This window comes from Scyliorhinus torazame, chromosome 8 (assembly GCF_047496885.1).
Source record: "Scyliorhinus torazame isolate Kashiwa2021f chromosome 8, sScyTor2.1, whole genome shotgun sequence".
In the NCBI taxonomy this organism is placed as follows: domain Eukaryota; kingdom Metazoa; phylum Chordata; class Chondrichthyes; order Carcharhiniformes; family Scyliorhinidae; genus Scyliorhinus; species Scyliorhinus torazame.
Genome location: NC_092714.1, coordinates 220575823 through 220596177, shown reverse-complemented (window position 1 = coordinate 220596177; position 20355 = coordinate 220575823). Strand labels below are relative to the sequence as shown.

At 42.2% G+C, this 20355-nt stretch overlaps 1 protein-coding gene across 6 annotated transcripts in view; it reads left to right on the top strand.

The window, feature by feature from the left end:
• Nucleotides 1-19916, top strand: part of arfrp1 (ADP-ribosylation factor related protein 1) — an 82821-nt gene extending 62905 nt beyond the window's left edge. For 5 of the 6 annotated variants that reach the window (XM_072514789.1, XM_072514791.1, XM_072514790.1 and 2 more), the window contains 5 exons: nucleotides 139-221; nucleotides 10128-10209; nucleotides 11014-11084; nucleotides 14500-14600; nucleotides 18251-19916. In XM_072514789.1, the coding sequence (XP_072370890.1) occupies nucleotides 139-221; nucleotides 10128-10209; nucleotides 11014-11084; nucleotides 14500-14600; nucleotides 18251-18338 (425 nt within the window). In that variant the 3' untranslated portion in view covers nucleotides 18339-19916. Of the gene's footprint in view, nucleotides 1-138; nucleotides 222-10127; nucleotides 10210-11013; nucleotides 11085-14499; nucleotides 14601-17945; nucleotides 18089-18250 lie in introns of all 6 variants that reach the window. The other variant, XR_011948760.1, reaches the window with a different exon arrangement.
• Nucleotides 19917-20355: the final 439 nt, after the last annotated feature.

Sequence of the window (20355 nt, the reverse complement as noted above, 5' to 3'; positions counted from 1 at the left end):
GTGTTGTACCCCCTCCTAATAATTACTTAAGTTTGCAAGTGTGCAGTAGTCAACCACAGTGTTCAGTTTCTTTAATATTCACTGATTCATAAACAGTCGAAATTAAACAATGAAAATAAAATTTGTTCGTTTTTGAAGTTGGGACCATTGATGTTGGATCAGCACGTCTAATGTTCTGGGATCTTGGAGGACAGGAAGAACTCCAATCATTATGGGACAAGGTATTGTTGGTTAAAACTTTGTCAATCAATGTTCTGCTTGAATCAGAAAATCGATAATCTAATTAGAAAGAGGCCAGTATTCAACTACAGCATCTCAGTATGTCTTATAAGGGAAATGGAACCAATGCCGAAGGAGAGTCATATTTGACTTGAAATGTTAACTCTGTTTCTCCACAGATGCTGTCAGACCCGCTGAGGTCATTTCAAACTTGACACTGTTCTTGTCCAACACCCACATGCATACAAGTTCCAGCAGGGGTTTCTGGAATACTCAGGAACAGGAATTATATTTGAATTATTTACATTCACTAACTGGGATATCAATTATGCTGTTCTTACAGTTCCCCTCACTGAGATGTGCTAATTCAGTACTGAATGTTGTATACAGTTCAGTGTTGCACCATAGGAGGCCTTTATCCTCAAAACCATTGAGGAGCGCAGCATCTGTGAAAAACACTAGAATTGTGATTCTACCATCATATGAACATATGGGTTAGAGGTAGGAATAGGCCACTCGGCCCTTCAAGGCTGTTCCATCTATCAATAAGATCATAGCTGGTTGGCAAGGTGTGATTTTTTCATTCAAATGGGTGACTCATTTTGAAACAGTGACCAAGAGTTCTAGATTCTCCCATCAGAGGAAACATCCTCTCCAAATCCATCCTGTCAAGTCTCCTCAGGACCTTACATGTTTCAATCAAGTAACCTCTTACTCTTCTAAACTCGAGCCTAGTCTATCCAGCCTTTCTTCATAAGACAACCCACCCATTCCAGGTATTAATCAATAAACCTTCTCTGAACTGCATTTACATCTTTCCTTAAATAAGGAAACCAATAACTGTACACAGTTCGCCAGAGCACCAATCTCTGTTATAACTAAAGCATAACCTCCCGACTCTTGTATTCAATTTCCCTTGCAATAAAAGATAATGTTCTATAAGCTTTGCTGATTACTTGTTGTACCTACATACTCCTTTGCGATTCATATACGAGAACACTTAGATCCTTCTGCCTTTTAGAGCTTCTGCAATCTCTCACAGTTTATATAATATGCTTTTTTTATTTGTTGTGCCAAAATGGACAACCTCATATTGTCCTACATATTCCATTTTCCAGATCTATGCCCACTCGCCTAACCTATCTATATCCTTTTGTAGCCTCCTTATTCCCTCTTCACAACTTACTTTCCTACCTGTCTTTGTGTCATCAGCAGACTTAGCAACCATACCATTGGTCCCTTCATCCAAATCATTTATATAAATTATGAAGAGTTGAGGTCCCAGCAATGATCGCTGCGGCACATTCCTCATCACACCTTGCCAACCAGAAAATGAGCGATTTATGGCTAGGGTAGAGGTGTGGGTTTGGGGAGGGTGCAGACTCGATGGGCCGAATGGCCCCCTACACTGTACATTCTATGTCTTTGTCTCTTACCTTGTCTCTACCCTTCTATATACCACATCTTCCCACATTTGATTCCTTGCCCCCACTATTTCGTTTAAAACCTTTTCTACTTCCCGAGTTATGCGATTTGCAAGAATGTTTGTCCCAGCATGGTTCAGGAGTATACTGTCCCAAGTGGAGGTACAGCCCCCACTTACCCAGTGACCCATGAACCAGAACCTACTTCTCTCACACCTGTCTTTGAGCCATGCATTCATCTCTCTAATCTTATTTATCCTACGCCAATTTGTACATGGCTCAGGTAATGATCCAGAGATTATTAGCTTTGCGGTTCAACATTTTAATTTGGTATCGGGCTCCTCATACTGATTATGCAGAACCTCTTTCCTTGTCTTCCTTGTCCCATTGTTACTGACATGGACCATGACAACTGGATCCACCCCCCCCCTCCTCCAGCCCTGAGCTGGTGACTTGATCCTCGGCAGACAGTCATCTGAACTCTCACTCTTTGCTACAGGGAACAGTGTCAATCCTCCTCACTATACTGTCCCTTACTACCATTGCATTCCTGTTTGCTTTCCCCGCTTGAATAACATCCTGTGCCATGGCCAGCCTGCTCATCCACCTTGCAGGCCTCATTTTCATTCACACAGGTCATGAGCACCTCAGACTTTGAAACTGTCAAATAGATTTGAGGCTCCTCCACTCCTGTCCGTTTGGTCCCTTTACCTGTCTCAATCACAGTCACATCCTCCTGTCCATCACTGCTGACCAAAACAGATTATCCTATTCCAAGAGGTGTCGCCATCTCCTGGAACAACATATCCTGGTATTTCTGCTCCTGTGTTGCTCAGTGTCTGTAGTTCAGCTTCCAGCTCAGTAATCCCGACCTGGAATTCCCCCAGCTGTTTACATTTCTGCAGACATGTATGGCCTGGATCATCTTGACATCCAAAATGTCCCACATTCTACAGCTGCAACATAGCACCTGTCCTGCCATTGTTATTTAGTTAACTTAATTTAGTAACTTGCTTAATTAATTTAGAGTAGTTCTTGCGTACACCACACCTCTCCCCTCCGTGCACCGCATTCCCACAAGAACCTAATTCACGACTCACTCCGTTTCAGTCTCACTCAAATGTTGTCTGCTATCTCTTTGTGCATCCCTTACTGATAGTCAATAATGTGTCCATTTAAATAGAATCACCATTTTGAATGTTAACAGCTGCCATTTCTTTAAAATCTACTTTTTTTTAAAAAAATAAGTCAAACACTGCCACTTATTTTTAGATGGATAGAATTTTAAAAAGCCAAGTGTTATGTCCAACTTATATCAAACTTTGGTATGAACACATTTGAAGTACTATGCACAGTTCCGATCTCCATATTATAAATAGTATATAAAGGCACTGGAGAAGGTTAAAAAAAAATGTAAGAATGATATCAGAACTACGAAGATATACATATGAGAAAGATTGAGCAGGCATAGGTTCTTTACTCCAAAAAAGAAGGCTAAGGGCTGACCTGATAAGAGATCTTTAAGACAGGGTGTATTTAGATATGTTTTTACTAATAGAAATATCTAGAACTAGATACCATAGATATAAGTTAATTATTAATACAAACAGGAATTCAGGAGGAACCTTGTTATTGAAATAAAAACAAAATATTGCAGATGCTGGAGGCAAGGTGAAAGAGACAAAAGAGATCCGAAGAAGAGTCATATTGGGCTCGAAACGTTAACTCTATTTCACACTCCATGGATGCTGCCAGATGTGCTGAGATTTTCCAGCACTTTCTGTTTTTACCTCTTCACTGAGATCGGTTGGAATGTGGAACTTGAAACAACATGAAGTAGTGGAGGTAAATGCCATACATGCATTTAAAGGGGGGTTAGGCAAGCACATGAGGGAAAAAGGAAATGACGGATATGCTGGTAAGATTAGATTAGGAGGAAGTTTGTGGAGCATTGATGTTGGAACAGATCAAGTGGCCTGTAGACCTTCTGATGTAATTTACTGTAAAACGATTTGTTGTTCGACAAGACAAGGTTAGGCTTCATTGGGAACAATATGTTCATTTGTCCCTGGAAAAGCTACAAAGCATAATACTACTATTATAAAACATCCCACTCACTGTCATTAACGTCACAGGAGATCTGCTTGGCAAATGCGATTACCACAAATTGACCCATTTCAAATTGTCATCCTGAAGATTGTAGTTCTGTGTTTCAAATGTTCAAAGGCTCTGTGACCTGCTGTTGGAATCACTTTGCCCCATTTTGTTCCAAAACAGCTAAATGCATAAGGTACATTGAAAAAAGAAAAAACTTCTGCGTCAGGACTAACGCAGTCAGTTTGCAGCATAAGGGACTGCATCCAATATCCCAGCAGCAGAGTGAGAAACACTGGTCAGGGGCCTACAAAGAACAAAGAAAAATACAGCACAGGAACACTCCTTTCGGCCCTCCAAACCTGTGCCGACCATGCTGCCCGTCTAAACTAAAATCTTCTACACTTCCTGGGTCCGTATTGCTCTATTCCCATCCTATTTATGTATTTGTCAAGATGCCCCTTAAACTTCACTATTGTCCCTGCTTCCACCACCTCCTCCGGGAGCGAGTTCCAGGCACCCACTACACTCTGTGTAAAAAAACTTGCCTCTTCCATCTCCTCTAAACCTTGCCCTTCGAACCTTAAACCTATGCCCCTAGTAATTGACCCCTCTACCCTGGGAAAAAGTCTCTGACCATCCACTTTGCCTATGCCCCTCATAATTTTGTAGACCTCTATCAGGTCGCCCCTCAACCTCCGTCGTTCCAGTGAGAACAAACCGAGTTTATTCAACCGCTCCTCATAGCTAATGCTCTCCATACCAGGCAACATCCTAGTAAATCTCTTCTGCACCCTCTCTAAAGCCTCCATATCCTTCTGGTAGTGTGGCGACCAGAATTGAACACTATACTATATAAGTGTGGCCTAACTAAGGTTCTATACAGCTGCAACATGACATGCCAATTTTTATACTCAATGCCCCGACCAATGAAGGCAAGCATGCCGTATGCCTTCTTGACTACCTTCTCCACCTGTGTTGTCCCTTTCAGTGACCTGTGGACCTCTACTCCTAGATCTCCCTGACAAAAGAGGCAGCAGATCACTAATCCACCAATTAATGTCCCTTGTACAAATAATTGTTTTTAAGAAAAACTGCTTGGGAGTCAGGAGGACAAATGGTGCTCAGCAGGACACATGATGGTGATAATCAAACGCAGAAATGGCAGGCCAAAAGAAATATGAAAAGAGTGATAGTATCCAATTTACCTATGTGGCTCTGATATTAAAAATGGCTTGGTGATTATTGCACCCACTTCAAAAAAAAAATTGGTGAAATGCGCTCAAGACACCAAAGGTATTGTAGAGGTAGGTGACACAGTAAATAGAGCAATTGGAAACAGTAGGGTGCCACATAACAATCGTAGCATAGAAGAGTTAACAGAAATAAACTTGGTTGGGTTTGTATACATTTGCAGGCTTTGAACACCAGGAGTCACTGTGGTTCTACTCTCGCACAGGAAATCAATGAATGATGTATTGAGTTCAGTATTTCATGCATTTTGTTGTACCCTTTGTTGGACCCGTTAACCGGTTTAGCTCAGTTGGCTAGGCAGCTGGCTTGTGATACAGAACAAGGCAAGCAGTGCGGGTTCAATTCCCCTACCGGCTAAGGTTATTCTTGAAGGCCTGCCTTCTCAACCTTGCCCCTCGCCTGAGGTGTGGTGATCCTCATGTTAAATCACCACAAGTCAGCTCTCTCCCTCTAAAAGGGAGCCTATGGTCATTTGGGACTATGGTGACTTTACCTTTACCTGTTGGGCCCTTTCAATGTTAAAGGAATCACACAATAACACTGTATGCAATTTGACCAAAAACTAAGTTGAAATTTGAAAGAAATCCAGGCCTCCTCAAGGGAAATGGATAGAGGGAAGGAGAAAAACAGCAACGAGTAGATCCCTGACCTCTCAGCACATGTCCTTGGGAGGATGGGAGTGGGGGGAAATGTATGGTATGGAAGGTTAAGGGTGAGTCAGTGATAGTGGAGCATAGAGGAGAGAGTATTATTGGATAGTTAAAAAGGGAAGACGTGATGGTGGTGAAAGTGTGGCTGAAGGTAATGGAAAAGAGAAAATTAATGGATAGGGTACACAATGGGAGTAATGAGGTGGAAGGAAGCAGAGAGGTTGGGCAAGGGGATGAGAATGGAGCGATTGCAAATCACATTTTCACATTACCTTCAGCTTGGCCACTCACCACCTCAAATCAGAAAGGACAAAAGAAAACTGGGAAAAGAGGAGAAATAGCTATGTGAAGACAGTAGGGACATTTGACAGGCCATATTCTCAGATTTTGTGTGTGTAGTTTCATGGGAGATTGACTAAAATTTCGTACATAGAGCATGTATTGAAAATGTATTGTCCTACTGGTTCCTCTTGTAAATTGGTAAAGTGTAAGTATTTTCAGTGTTTAAAAGGGCCGCACTGATTCACAAGTGAATTTCTTTGAGATTGCAAAATAACCAGGGGATTCTTACAAATCACTCAAAATATTTGTCGGCACCATTAGCCCATGATCCTCTCAGATATTCGCGTAGTCACCAATTACGACCTCTTCAGCATTTTGATCACTGCACTGCTGGTGTAGTTGAGCTTCCAAGCCCTTAAGCTCTGAAATTTCTTCCCTAAATCTCTTTACTCCTGTGAAGCATCTTGAGTCATTTCATCTTATGTCACAATCACAGAATAATACAGTGCAGAAGAGGCCCTTCGGCCCATTGAGTCTGCACTGACGCATGAAAGACACCTGACCTGCCTACCTAATCCCATTTACCAGCACTTGGCCATAGCCTTCAATGTTATGATGTGCCAAGTGCTCATTCAGGTACTTTTTGAAGGATGTGAGGCAACCCGCCTCTTCCACCCTCCCAGACAGTGCATTCCATGCTTAAGCCAAGAGACTAACATAGAAACAAACCATTCAACTTAACAGCTCCATGATGGTCTTTATTCACCAGGTGAGCTCTTTCAACCCTACTTCATCTAACCCTGCCAGCATACCCTTCTATTCTATTCTCCCTAATGTTTATCTAACGTTCATCTAAACACACCTCTGCTAACTACTACTTGTAGCAGTGAGTTCCACATTCTCATCACTCGCTGGCTGAAGATTTTTCTGCTGAATTCCCTGTTAGATTTGTAAATGATTTTCTATGACCACTGGTTTTGGACTCTTACATGTGGAATTATCTTGTCTACTCTAATAAATCTACGTAATGTTGAAGACTTCTATCAGGTAACCCTTCAGCCTCCTAATTTCTAAAGAAAAGAGACCCAGCCTGTTCAATCTTTCCTGATGAGTATAACCACTCAGTTCCAATAATATCCATGAAAATCATTTTTTGCAATTCCTCCAGTATCCTTTTTTTAATGGAGACCAGACTCCATGTAGCAAACTGCAGGTTAAACAAGGTCCTAGCTCAAAGTTTAACATAACTTCTCTGGTTTTTGTCACGGCACAGTGGGTTAGTCCTGCTGCGTCGCGGCGCCAAGGTCCCAGGTTCGATCCCGGTTCTGGGTCACTGTCCATGTGAAGTTTGCACATTCTCCCCGTGTTTGCGTGGCTTTAGCCCCCACAACCCAAAAATGTGTAGGCTAGGTGGATTGGCCACACTAAACTGCCCCTTAATTGGAAAAAATGAATTGGGTACTCAAGTTTTTTTTTTTAAAAAAGTAACTTCTCTGGTTTTTAATTCAGTCTCTCTAGAAGTGAACCCCAGTGATTATTTTTTAATGGCCTTTTAATTTGTATCGCTACTTTTTGTGATTTGTGGAACCATATCCAATTTACTCCCATTTAGACTAATTTTTCAAAGACTATGAGACTTCCTTTTTCTCCTTGTAAGAATTGATGAGTACCTAAACCTGTTTAATGATGCTGCTCAAGGTTAACAGATTTAATCAATTAATTTATCACAATTAATATTAATAAATCTCCAAATTGCATATGCATCTTATCCATTAGTTCATGGCTTTGCCACATTATCTGGAATCAGATGGGGAGAATTTCAACCTACTCTGATGTGTCGACTGTTCCAGATCCCATTAATGAGCAAGACTTGCAAGATGGTCATGTAAACCTACATGTATTGGTTGGATTATCAAATCCTGTCCAAAGGATCTATTCTGTTCCAATCTTCCATTTGAGAAATGTGTCATCTTGGAATAAACTCAACTGCAAGATAACACATTTGTGCAGCACCCTACAAATTATCACAAGACTGTACAGAAAGCAGAAAAAAATTGAACTGCGCAAGCTGGAAAGATGGAAGAGACTTGGGTGCAGGACGGAAAGATTAATTTTAAAAGAAAAGTCTTTAAGATTTCAGAATAGTATGGGGGGAGTAGGTAAAACTGAATTAGTTTCAAAAGGCAAGGGCTGCATGGCTAAAGGAGGAGCCAGGGAGTGAAGAGAGTAGAGAACAAAGAACAAACCAGTGTCAGAGGAACAAATGAATATGGACATACGGTTGAATGATATCATTGATTTGGGGTGCACTGGAGACATTCACAAAAATGTGACGATTGCAGGTTAATTCCTACATTTGTGAGGAATTAGGAGCCTGGTACGAACAAGGATAAGGGAAGTGTAGAATTTTCCTGGGATTTGGGAAGGCAGAAGCAAGGAGTCCAGTTCGTTCACTGGATGTAACATAGGCATATCCATATTTATTGCTTATCTGTAGTTGGCCTGAGAAAGAGGTGAGGTATTCTTCAACCAACACAGTCCTTGTAGTAATGGTGGTTCTGGGATGTTGAGAAGTCAAGGCTCAAAATGATATTTTCTTTTATTTGTTCATGGGATGTGAGCGTCACTGGCCATGCCAGCATATATTGCACATCATAATTGCCCCTGGGATGGTGGTTGTGGTGAGCTGCCTTGTTAAACTGCTGCACTGCATCAGGTGTAAGTATACCCACTGTGCAGTTAGTAAGGGTGATCTATGACTGTGATCCAGTGACAGTGAAGGAACGGTGAATCTATCTACACTCGTGTATGTATAGAACAAAAAACAAAGAAAAGTACAGCACAGGAACAGGCCCTTCTGCCCTCCAAGACTGTGTCGACCATGATGCCCGTCTAAACTAAAATCTTCTACACTTCCTGGGTCCGTATCGCTCTATTCCCATCCTATTCATGTATTCGTCAAGATGCCCCTTAAATGTCACTACCGTCCCTGCTTCCACCACCTCCTCCGGCAGCGAGGTCCAGGCACCCACTACCCTCTGTGTAAAAAAAACCTGCCTCATACATCTTCTCTAAACCTTGTCCCTCGCACCTTAAACCTATGCCCCCTAGTAATTGACCCCTCTACCCTGGGAAAAAGCCTCTGACTTTCCACTCTGTCTATGCCCCTCATAATTTTGTAGACCTCTATCAGGTCGCCCCTCGACCTCCGTCGTTCCAGTGAGAACAAACCGAGTTTATTCAACCGCTCCTCATAGCTAATGCCCTCCATACCAGGCAACATCCTGGTAAATCTCTTCTGCACCCTTTCTAAAGCCTCCACATCCTTCTGGTAGTGTGGCGAACAGAATTGAGCACTATACCCCAAGTGTGGCTTCACTAAGGCTCTATACAACTGCAATGTGACTTGCCAATTCTTATACTCAATGCCCCGGCCAATGAAGGCAAGCAAGCCGTATGCCTTCTTGACTACCTTCTCCATCTGTGTTGCCCCTTTCAGTGACCTGTGGACCTGTACACCTAGATCTCTCTGACTGTCAATACTCTTGAGGGTTCTAGCATTCACTGTATATTCCCTAGATTAGACCTTCCAAAATGCATTACCTCACATTTGTCCGGATTAAACTCCATCTGCCATCTCTCCGCCCAAATCTCCAAACAATCTAAATCCTGCTGTATTCTCTGACAGTCCTCATCGCTATCCGCAATTCCACCAACCTTTGTGTCGTCTGCAAACTTTCTAATCAGACCAGTTACATTTTCCTCCAAATGATTTATATATACTACGAACAGCAAAGGTCCCAGCACTGATCACTGCGGAACACCACTAGTCACAGCCCTCCAATCAGAAAACCCTCCAATCATATAGATTGAACTGTTAGTAGTAGTGGAGAAGGTGGGAATATTAAGGAGGTAAGCAATGTGAAGGTGGAAGGAAACAATCTTAATCACCAAATAGATATGGAAAAGGGTTCTTGGCTTGGGATCAATGGTGCACATTAAATCCATGCCTCTGAACCTGAGTGGCAATTCAGGGTGGAGGTAGTCAGGAGCAAATAGAAGCCAAATTATGTCAGAACCGGCTGTCAGTTTTCTCTTGTTACAATTCAATTTAACTATACAGTTTGATCACTACTGAAAGAATCTTCTGAAATTGCTATTCCTTAACTCTACAAATCATGAACTTCTCTCCTTATCGTTTTAGTATTATGCAGAATCCCATGGTGTAATATATGTAATTGATTCAACTGACGAAGAGAGATTATCTGAATCAAAGATAGCTTTTGGTATGTATTATGCAAATACTTAACTATTGTTTTATATTCCTGTCTTGCAAGCAAGTAAAAATAAATAGTTTTAAAACCTCTTCTATATTATTTCCATTCATGTATAGTGAATATTTTTAAGGGCATTGTGCAGATCTTGAGAATTAGTATAATGTGCAGTGTTGTTCGAAAATCCCTTATTCAGGATTTTGGCTCCCATCGGTCTTGCTCTATTTGATTCTTGAGTCAGAATAGTTTTGAGTGCTGATCAAAATGAGAATGATCAGTGGTGGACTGCAAAAACTTTTTTTTCTTTTTTTTTTTAAATTGTGTGCGTCAATATCAAGCATGTGACTTAGCAGAAGCATGGACTTAATCGAAGATAATGCATTTCTTATACTCTGCCCTAACTTCAGCATCTATTTGACATGGCTTTCCTTGAAGGACTCCTAATTAACATAAATGGTGTACAGTATTGAGTCTGCGCAGAGTAGAATCTTTGCAACAGATCAAGGGAAAAGATTTTTTCATCCTGTCATGACAGGCTGAGTTCAAGCCTAGGCCTCTGAAATAATAGTTTTACATGCTAACGCCTTGTGCCACCGGGTTCACTGGAAGCTTTTAAAAAAAATGCTACGCTTGCATAGTGTCGTCTTCCTGTGAGGATTTGTTATTTGTTATTTTTATCGCTCCACTGATAATTTGAAGCACTTTGAAATGTCCTAAATACGTGCTGAGGCTTGATATAGTTATTCATTCTTTTGTAAGATACTGTCAATATGCCTGAGGTGTTTAATTACATAGTAAACCTTTATATCTCCTCAGAAAAAATGATCACTACTGAAGTACTTGAAGGGGTTCCATTGTTGGTATTGGCCAACAAACAGGACATTGAGGTATTTTTTCCCCCATTTTCGCTTATTTGATTTTCTAATGCTATGGAATTTACCTGGAACATAGAACATAATAGCGCAGTACAGGCCCTTCGGCCCTCGATGTTGCGCCGACCTGTGAAACCACTCAAGCCCATCTACATTATTCTCTTATCGTCCATATGTCTATCCAATGACCATTTGAATGCCCTTAGTGTTGGCGAGTCCACTATTGTTGCAGGCAGGGCATTCCACGCCCTTACTACTCTCTGAGTAAAGAACCTACCTCTGACATCTGTCTTATATCTATCTCCCCTCAATTTAAAACCATGTCCCCTCGTGCTAGACATCACCATCCGAGGAAAAAGGCTCTCACTGTCCACCCTATCTAATACTCTGATCATCTTGTATGCCTCAATTAAGTCACCTCCTAACCTTCTCTCTAACGAAAACAGCCTCAAGTCCCTCAGCCTTCCCTCATAAGATCTTCCCTCCATACCAGGCAACATCCTGGTAAATCTCCTCTGCACCCTTTCCAATGCTTCCACATCCTTTCTATAATGCGGCGACCAGAATTGCACGCAATGCTCCAAATGCGGCCGCACCAGAGTTTTGACCTCATGGCTCCGAAACTCAATCCCTCTACCAATAAAAGCTAACACACCGTGCGCCTTCTTAACAACCCTCTAAACCTGGGTGGCAACTTTCAGGGATCTATGTACATGGGCACCGAGATCTCTCTGCTCATCCACACTGCCAAGAATCTTACCATTAGCCCAGTACTCTGTCTTCCTGTTATTCCTTCCAAAATGAATCACCTCACACTTTTCTGCATTAAACTCCATTTGCCACCTCTCAGCCCAGCACTGCAGCTTATCTATGTCCCTCTGTAACTTGTAACATCCTTCCGCACTGTCCACAACTCCACCGACTCTGGTGTCATCTGCAAATTTACACACCCATCCTTCTATGCCCTCCTCCAGGTCATTTATAAAAATGACAAATAGCAGTGGCCCCAAAACAGATCCTTGTACTCCACTAGTAACTGGACTCCAGTCTGAACATTTCCCATGTGAGAAGGTTTGTCATAAGATAAATTAGCTGGAAACCATGACAATGCATCGCTTGGCCAAACTTTCCAGTGATGTTTGGGGAGCACAAGAACATAAATACGAACTGGAGTAGATCATATGACTCTTTGAGCCTGCTCTTCCACCTCAACTCCAGCTTCCCATATCCCTTGCTTCCAGGAGAGATCAAAATTCCTGTAAGGACATAAGCCATGGATGTAACTTCAAATGGCCACAACACGCATCATTTGAAATTGCCACACTGCATATCCCATGTCCCCTAAAGTTATAGCTAGCAAACGGGAACCAGAAATTCCATTATCCCTTTATATAAATCAAGATTCTTCATGAAAAGAAGTTCTGGGTAATTCAGCTCTCATTCTTCATTTGTTTTCCAATTTTCTTCTTGCCTCATCAAATTTTGCTGTACAGATCCAAGGGCATTGGCACACAAATTTCTCAGGAGCCATTCTTCAACTGTGAGCTTGGACAAAATGTGTCAGTCAGTAGGCTGTTCAATCATTGGGGACATCAAAACACGTTTTGTCTAATGTTTTCACATTACTGTCTAACAGAAATCATTGGCTAATTATCAGGAACACTGGCACAATCTTATTTTTCTCCTCCCTAGCCAATGGCCACCAACATTGATTGTGGCGCACCAACGTTGCCTTGGCTAAAATCAGCTAACTGATTAGACTAGAAATTAAATATTACTGGCCCTAACTAATTATTGGGAAGACTGAAGCCATTATTTACATTCCGCGTTACAAACTCCATTCCCTAGCTACAAACTCCATTCCTCTTTAAAAATTCAGAGTACCCAATTATTTTATTTTCCAATTAATGGGCAATTTAGAATGGACAATCAACCTACCATGCACCAAACTCCATTCCTGTCCCTGGCAACAGTTTGAGATGATGTCAGTCTGTTTGCATTTGACTCCGAGTTGAGCTTCCAATCTCGTATTCGTGCCATCACTAGGACCGCCCGTAATATTGCCTGACATCTCTCGTCTCAGCTCAGCTGCTTAAACTTACTCTTGCCTTCATTACCTGTTGTGGAATTGACTCTTCCAATGTACTCCTGGCTTGGTCTCCCATATTCTATTCTCCCTAAACTTGAGACCATCCAAAACCCTACTACCTGTGTCTTAACTCACGCCTGCACTCCTCCCGTTCTGGCCTTTTGTGCAACACCTCTTGTGGAATCCTGATTTTAATTGTTGATCGTACCTTCAGTTAACCCAGGCCTTAAGCTCTGAAATACCCTCCCTGGACTTCTCCACCTCATTACCTCACTTTATTCCTTTTAAGAGGCTCTTTAAAAAATTACCTTTTCCTTTGGGCATCTGACCTAATATTTCCTCACTGACGTGCTTTGTTTTATAATGTTCCTGTGAAGTATATTGAATTGTTTCATTCCGGTTGTTGTTGCAAGCTCTCTAGTATCTGTAGCTGAGTGCTACCCACAACAAAGGAGTTTTCATTCTTCACTGGAGGGGAATGTAAGTGTATTTTTCTTTATAAATTTAAAGTACCCAATTCCTTTTGTTTCCCAATTAAGGGGCAATTTAGCTTGGCCAATCCACCTACCCTGCACATCTTTGGGTAGTGAGGGTGAGACGCACGCAGACATGGGAGAATGTTCAAACTCCACATGGACAGTAACCTGAGGCCGGGATCAAATCCGTGTCCTCAGCGCTGTGAGGCAGCAGTGCTAACCACTGTGCCACCATGCCGCCTGGAATGGAAGTGTACAAGTTGACAAGCCAATAAATCCTTCTATCCTCACTGTCAGTTTGACTAAGCTGAGTAGTTTGCGAGGAATCTGGAGTCACATGTAGGCCAGACCAGGTAAGAAGTGCAGAGTGCCTTCCCTAAAGGACATCAGTGAACCAGGTGGGTTTGGACGACAACTGGTGATCGTTTTGTGGCCACCATTGCTGAGACCAGCTTTCCATTCCAGATTTATGAATTAATTGAACTTAAATTCTACTGTGGTGGGAATTGCATCCAAGTCACCAGGCCATTAGCCTGGGTCTCTGGATTATTAGTTCAGTGGCATTACCACCATATTCCACCCCGTCCCAATTTAAATAAACTTTTATAAACCCAGTCTTGCTAAAATATCAATTTTCCAAAATGAATATAAATATTCATCTTGCATACAAACATTTTCCAAATAGTATCATTTATGCATTATAAACAAACCTGTTAATTTTGTCCGTGTGTAATTGACATTGATTATGGCATAGATTTTTTTTGTGTGTGATTTGGGATGAAGATCCTCCATATTTTTCAGTTGGTGGTGCCTTGAGCTCAAATTGCCTAACGTCAATGCCTCATTCTTTTCCTGTGACTGATAGACCTGCCTTTCAGTGGGAGACATAAAGACAGCTTTTAGCGATTGCGCTTCAAAAATAGGGAAGAGGGACTGTTTGGTGCAACCATGCTCAGCACTTACTGGGTAAGTAATGATTGCCTTCATTCACAGCAGATTTCTGGTTGGATAGGTGGGTTGGGGGAGAGAGGGAGAACACATTCAATATTACTGTTATAGCCGATATATTAGTAAATCTTGTGGAAAAGGAAGGAGCAGAAACAACCTCTCACTATTGAAACATGAGGTGGTCATTTTGAGTCACTGAACAGTGCAGATGTCAGGGACACAGGTTAATGTGCCATGGTTTTGGTGATGACAACAGAGATAGGGAACCACAGACTTTTGATCTTTAATCTCGTGAAATACAGTGGAATTGATTATTGGGATTTAATTTGAGGGATGTCTGTAAAATAACCTAGTAAACAGCAGTCAACATGCATAGGAAGGGAAAGATACTGCTTAATTTCGCAAGTGGATTGTGGAATTCCAATTTCAAGCTTCCAGTTGGAAACTGGAGGTTATATGTTAATAGTTACATTGGAATTTGCTTCACTCACTCATGGGATGTGAGCTTCGTTAGCAAGGCCAGCATTATTTACCCAGCCGTCTGTGTCCTTGAGAAGATGATGGTAAGCCACCTTCTTGGACCACTGCAGATATGGGGAGAAGGAACGGACGAGTGTGTCTCAGGGTTGGATTTAGAAATTAATTTTAAATTGACATCAGTGACCTGAATTTAGAAACATTCTGTAAACGGTAGATTGACAGTGATTTCAGGAAAGTTCAAAAATGAATTGGGCTCAATTTGCTTGTACAGAGGAATTGCAAATTAAAAGTTAATGCAGGCAAACGTAAAGTACTGCAAATAGGCAACGCAAGAGCTCCATGAATGTTGTTGATTCACTGAAAGATGAAGATTAAATAGATCAAGAGATTATAGACTTATCACTAATTGGGTGGTGGTTTCTGCTTGTCACTCACAAGGTGCCTGAAATCGGTGCAGAATTTCACAGAAATTTAAACACAAATTGAGTATGCGTGATGTTCTGTGCTTGTTCTAGCATTGTTATGCTAGAAGCCTTCCCCGTCCACAAAACAGACCACACCCCCAGATTGAATTAAGAGTTTCAAGTAAATGTGCCTGCTTGCAGGCCTTCAAGGAAGCTCTTAAAATTAGGCATCTCCAAGATGCAAGGACATTAGTGGGGACCTTTTGAAAAGCTTTTAATTTACAAAGAAATTGGCTTTCTATGCCAATTTAAGAAGTAAATTGCTCTGTGCTTTTTAAGTAATTTTATTTATTTTAAATCCAATTTGAAATATACCAAGAATCTTTTTATCCACGTTTTTAAAAAAAAGAGTTATGCTCCAAAGTGGTGCCCACTTACGATGATGTATGAAAGATATCGGGTGCGTTTTAACAGGAAACGTTATAAGTGTTGTATCAAGCGTGACTTCCCGGATGCTTCCCGCCGGCGAGACCGCGGCCCGTATTTAACGCCACTTGCCGGAAGTTCTCCCCCACGAACTGCTCGGCGTAACTGGCTGTCCCGCCAGCTGTTTCGCCTGGACCATGCTCGGCAGCTCCCCGCTAACAAGCTGCTCGTAAAACGCACCCTCCGCACCAGCTTCCAGGCAGCACATGACTATGGCACTACGTAGAACTGCTCCATGCTTCAGGAGTGCTGAACTGGCCAGGCTGCTGGATGCCGTGGATGTGAGATGGGACACTCTGTTCACTGAGGGGGTCGGAGGACCAGTATCAGGGCCGTCAATGCTGCCTGGGAGGCAGTGGCAGCGGTTGTCAGTTTGGGCAGCGTAACCAGGAGGACCGCCGTCCAGTGCAGGAAGAAGACCAGCCACCTTCAGCAGGCCACATGGGTAAGTTAACACCAGCCCCCTGGCATCGGTCCCACCTACCATCCCCCTGACAAGTTGGTGGCTGCATCCATCCCCCGTCTCCCCTTCCACAACATATTACTGTGACCGTACCCCAGTTCACTCTGGCATCCACCGCACAACCCCACCATGCCTAGGAGCGCTAGGAGTGGTGCCCAAACATGCCATCTGCCATAGACTTCCCTACCCCATGCACCAGGCATGCGTCTCACACTGCTCTCTCTCTCTCTCTGTCCTTGCAGAAGTTAGCCCATAATAGCCGGTATAGGGCCCAGACAGGCGGCAGGGTTACGGACATAAGAGACCTCACCCCCTATGAGGAACAGGCCCTGGAGATCGTGGGGTTGGCCAAGGCGATAGCAGTCACTAACAGCAAGACTGGCCTATGCTGCCAGGGGTGAGGATCCACTGCTCTGTCACCCAGATGACATATCTCAAGTGACAGGGAAAAATATTCATGACAGGCAAAATGATCCTGCCCTCTCACTGACCACATGTCCGTTCTCTCGCAGGATGTTCACCTGATTGGGTAGGGCCATTCAGGATCACCTCCCTCACCACCAAGAGAAACCCTCGGAGAAGAGCTCGAAAGAGACCACGATTGAGGCATCACAGCTGTCATCCCACCCTCCACCAGTGCAGAGAGACGCACCTCGGTGGGCAATACTAGTGGACAAGCTTCTGAGGCACAATCTGGGAGCATCACACTGTCGTTGACGCAAATCAGGAGGAGGCAGGAACATCCAAGGGAGTCAGCAGTCAGAGATCTGATGGATCCCGGGACTCATCTGACTGCCAGTCAGCTGGCGAGCCCCTGGGCAAGGTTATCCCAAAGTTGATGCAGATGTTAGGACACGGCCATGAGATTCAGGAGGGGATGTCCAGCACCCCAACCAGACCTGTTTGTCCCTGGGGACCAAACCCCCTCCCACGAGCACCAGGCAGCATCCCCGAAAATGCAAAAGGCCACTTACCTTCCCCGATTTCCTCAGCAGCCATTGTGATAAGTTCCCATTTTTAAATAGGAATGCTAAACAGGGTTCACATGACCGCTCGCTGGGGAGTCAGTTAGTTCCCGGGATGCCATTAGATTGAGCTTCCACCGCATTAATGAGATGGAGATTGCCCTTCTTTGGTCTCAGTGTCTCGCTACGTCTAAGCGGGATTCAGAACCCACCAATGAGAACAGACCAGTTAGATCACAAACTGATTCGCGCTCGGTGTGGATCCTGATTTCGGCCTTTCCTGCGATTTAACTGGTGCACAGACGGCCTTTAAATCACATCCATTATGCAAATAAATTAAAATGCAAAATTGAGGGGGGCAATCAAAAATAACTCAATTTGGGGTGCAATTTGCGTACAATTACCAGTTCACCGAAAGTGGAAGCACATGGAACCAGATTCAGCCAGTGACGAGCAGCAATTAAAATGAATAGCTATTGACAAAAGTCAAAATAGTTGCACTTTTCACCCTTGTAAATGGTACAGGATGCGTTGATCCAATAAATTACTTTCAACTGAATTGCAGAACTAGAGCAAGATAACACTGGTTCACACCTGCAAAAAAACGAAACAAGATTAAGGCCGATATTAGGAAGCTGTTTTCACGGAGTGCTCAATGCATGGAACAATGTTTCGGAAACACTTCTGCCAGAAGAAAAGGTTAAAAGAGTATGTTTAAATTAACTGTTAATGTTTTAAATTTATATAATTACTATATACATGTCCATTTTTTCTTATTTTTAGATAGTTCTTGAGGTCTTATCCCCCACTTTTTTCTTTAATAGTTTACAGATTTTGTTGCATTGAAACAATTTTTTTGTCTCCCTCTAGACAAGGTGTAAATGATGGAATTGAATGGATGGTCAAATGTGTGATCAGGAACATTCACAGACCACCAAGGCAAAAGGACATCACATAAAGCATTTCCTTCAAACCTCAGACTGAGCTCTATATCCCCTGTTTTATCAGAGATACTGAATCAGAGATACAGCTGGTTCAGTGGATCCTAACCGGTTGAATGGATCTCAGACTTTCTTGGAAATATCCCAGCTGAAAATTGTCACCAGCTGTCATACCCGCTAATTGTGAAAGATTATAGTCACTGTCTCAATTGCATAAACCACTATAATGCTGCAGTAATACTTCCCACTGCATTGTTATTTCCTTCTCATTTTGTGAATGTTTTTTATTTGCTTTTTGAGTGCATATATTCTCCCCATGAATAACTTTGATGGAACAACTAATTCTTATTACAGTTTTTTTTTTAAAAGTGTTTTCCCCCATCCGTCGTCTTTTTTCTAAAAGCAAAAGAGGAAGCTTCCTGATAGCTCATTGGGATTATTTAGGGGAAAGTGCAGATCAGGAACAATGCAGGTTTGATGCTGCATTTAATCAGTCAGTTAATCATAGCTGGACAGGAGCACCACATCTGACCATAGCACCCCTGGATCAGTGAAGCAAAATTGGCCTGTATTCTGATGATATTTGGTTCCACAGAGCAATCCTTTCTTTGAAGGTGCCTGCATCGATGCAAGGTGAGGATAAGATCGGGCTTGATGTCCTCCACAAGTACCCTACCGAGACTCATTCAAAATCAGAGCCACTTAGTAAACACATTCGACACCATTCAAACAATATCGCAGTTGGTAGGGAAAAAAGATTGGAAAAAAAGGAGGATTTTTTGGGGGGGGGAATTGGTTATAGACTTAAAATTAAGTTAGACCAGTACTTGTTTTACTTAAGTTAGAATGTAAGATAATGTAATTTGTTACAATTAGCAGTGGTCTTAGATCCTATTCACTGAAATGCTTCAAACGAGAACAATGTTGGCCTGAGATATTCTAAATGATGACAAGATCTTTTTCCAGGAAATAATTTAGATTGCCTGCTGAGCAGCTGAAGGGGCAAAGTTGTCAACTGCTCCCAGATGCTGTGGGATTTCCTGTGTGTTGTAAGGCGGCAACTTAATGGTGGTGATGTGTACAATGAGAGATTGCGAAAACTGGAAATTTTACTATTCTCGGCACCACATCCCAAAAGTTTTTGACCCACTGAACCAGACAGAAGTGGCCGGTAATGCAGCGTGCACTTTTAACTGGTGTGTCTCTTTGTTTTGCTGACTTTGTAAATGATAAACCTTGGAGATTATATATATTTTACATCTGTGACTGCTCAAGTAAGTTTGGTTGCAACTGAAATGTTTGCGACAGGTTCCTGCAAAAGGCACTTTTTTCAACAAGAATTGAGGCTTAGTATCTGAACAACAGTAATTATTACTGAGGCATTTGTAAAATGTAGATTTTATTTTGCTGCGCTAGTATTCCTTCATTTTGGAAGTAATAATCCGAAAAAGGGAACTGATTTTGGCAGTCAAAACATTCTGTTTCCTTACTTCAAGTAAAAATGTATTAAAAACATCTAGGTTGAAAAAGCTGTGATTTATGATGTAATGCATTCCATTTGATATATTAAAAAATAAAAATGTTCCTTGTTGATATTTATGCATCAGTAATTTGAAAAGAGGGCTCTTTCTCTGTTGTTTTCAATATAGTGAAGCCTCCATTTTTTTTTTTGGTTATATACACACTTTATTATCTGTGCAAGTTTTGTAGAATATGTGGTTTTCTTTTACATAACCCAAAACTGAGTTTAAAAGTTTGGGCGGGATTCTCAGTTTCTGAGACTAAAAGAAGTGTTGACGCTAATGCAGAATCCATGGACTTTTATGACAGAAAAACCGGCGCCACACCTGGACCATTTCAACTACTGTTGAGGGACTAGCCCTGTGGAACACAATCGATTCCAATGAAAAACAGTGCGGGATTCGCCAGGTCCATTATCGATACTTGGGAGACTGACGAGCTGAAACCGCACATACACATTACAATCCTCACACACACTTATCCCAGCCAGAATGATGACATCGGTTGCACTGG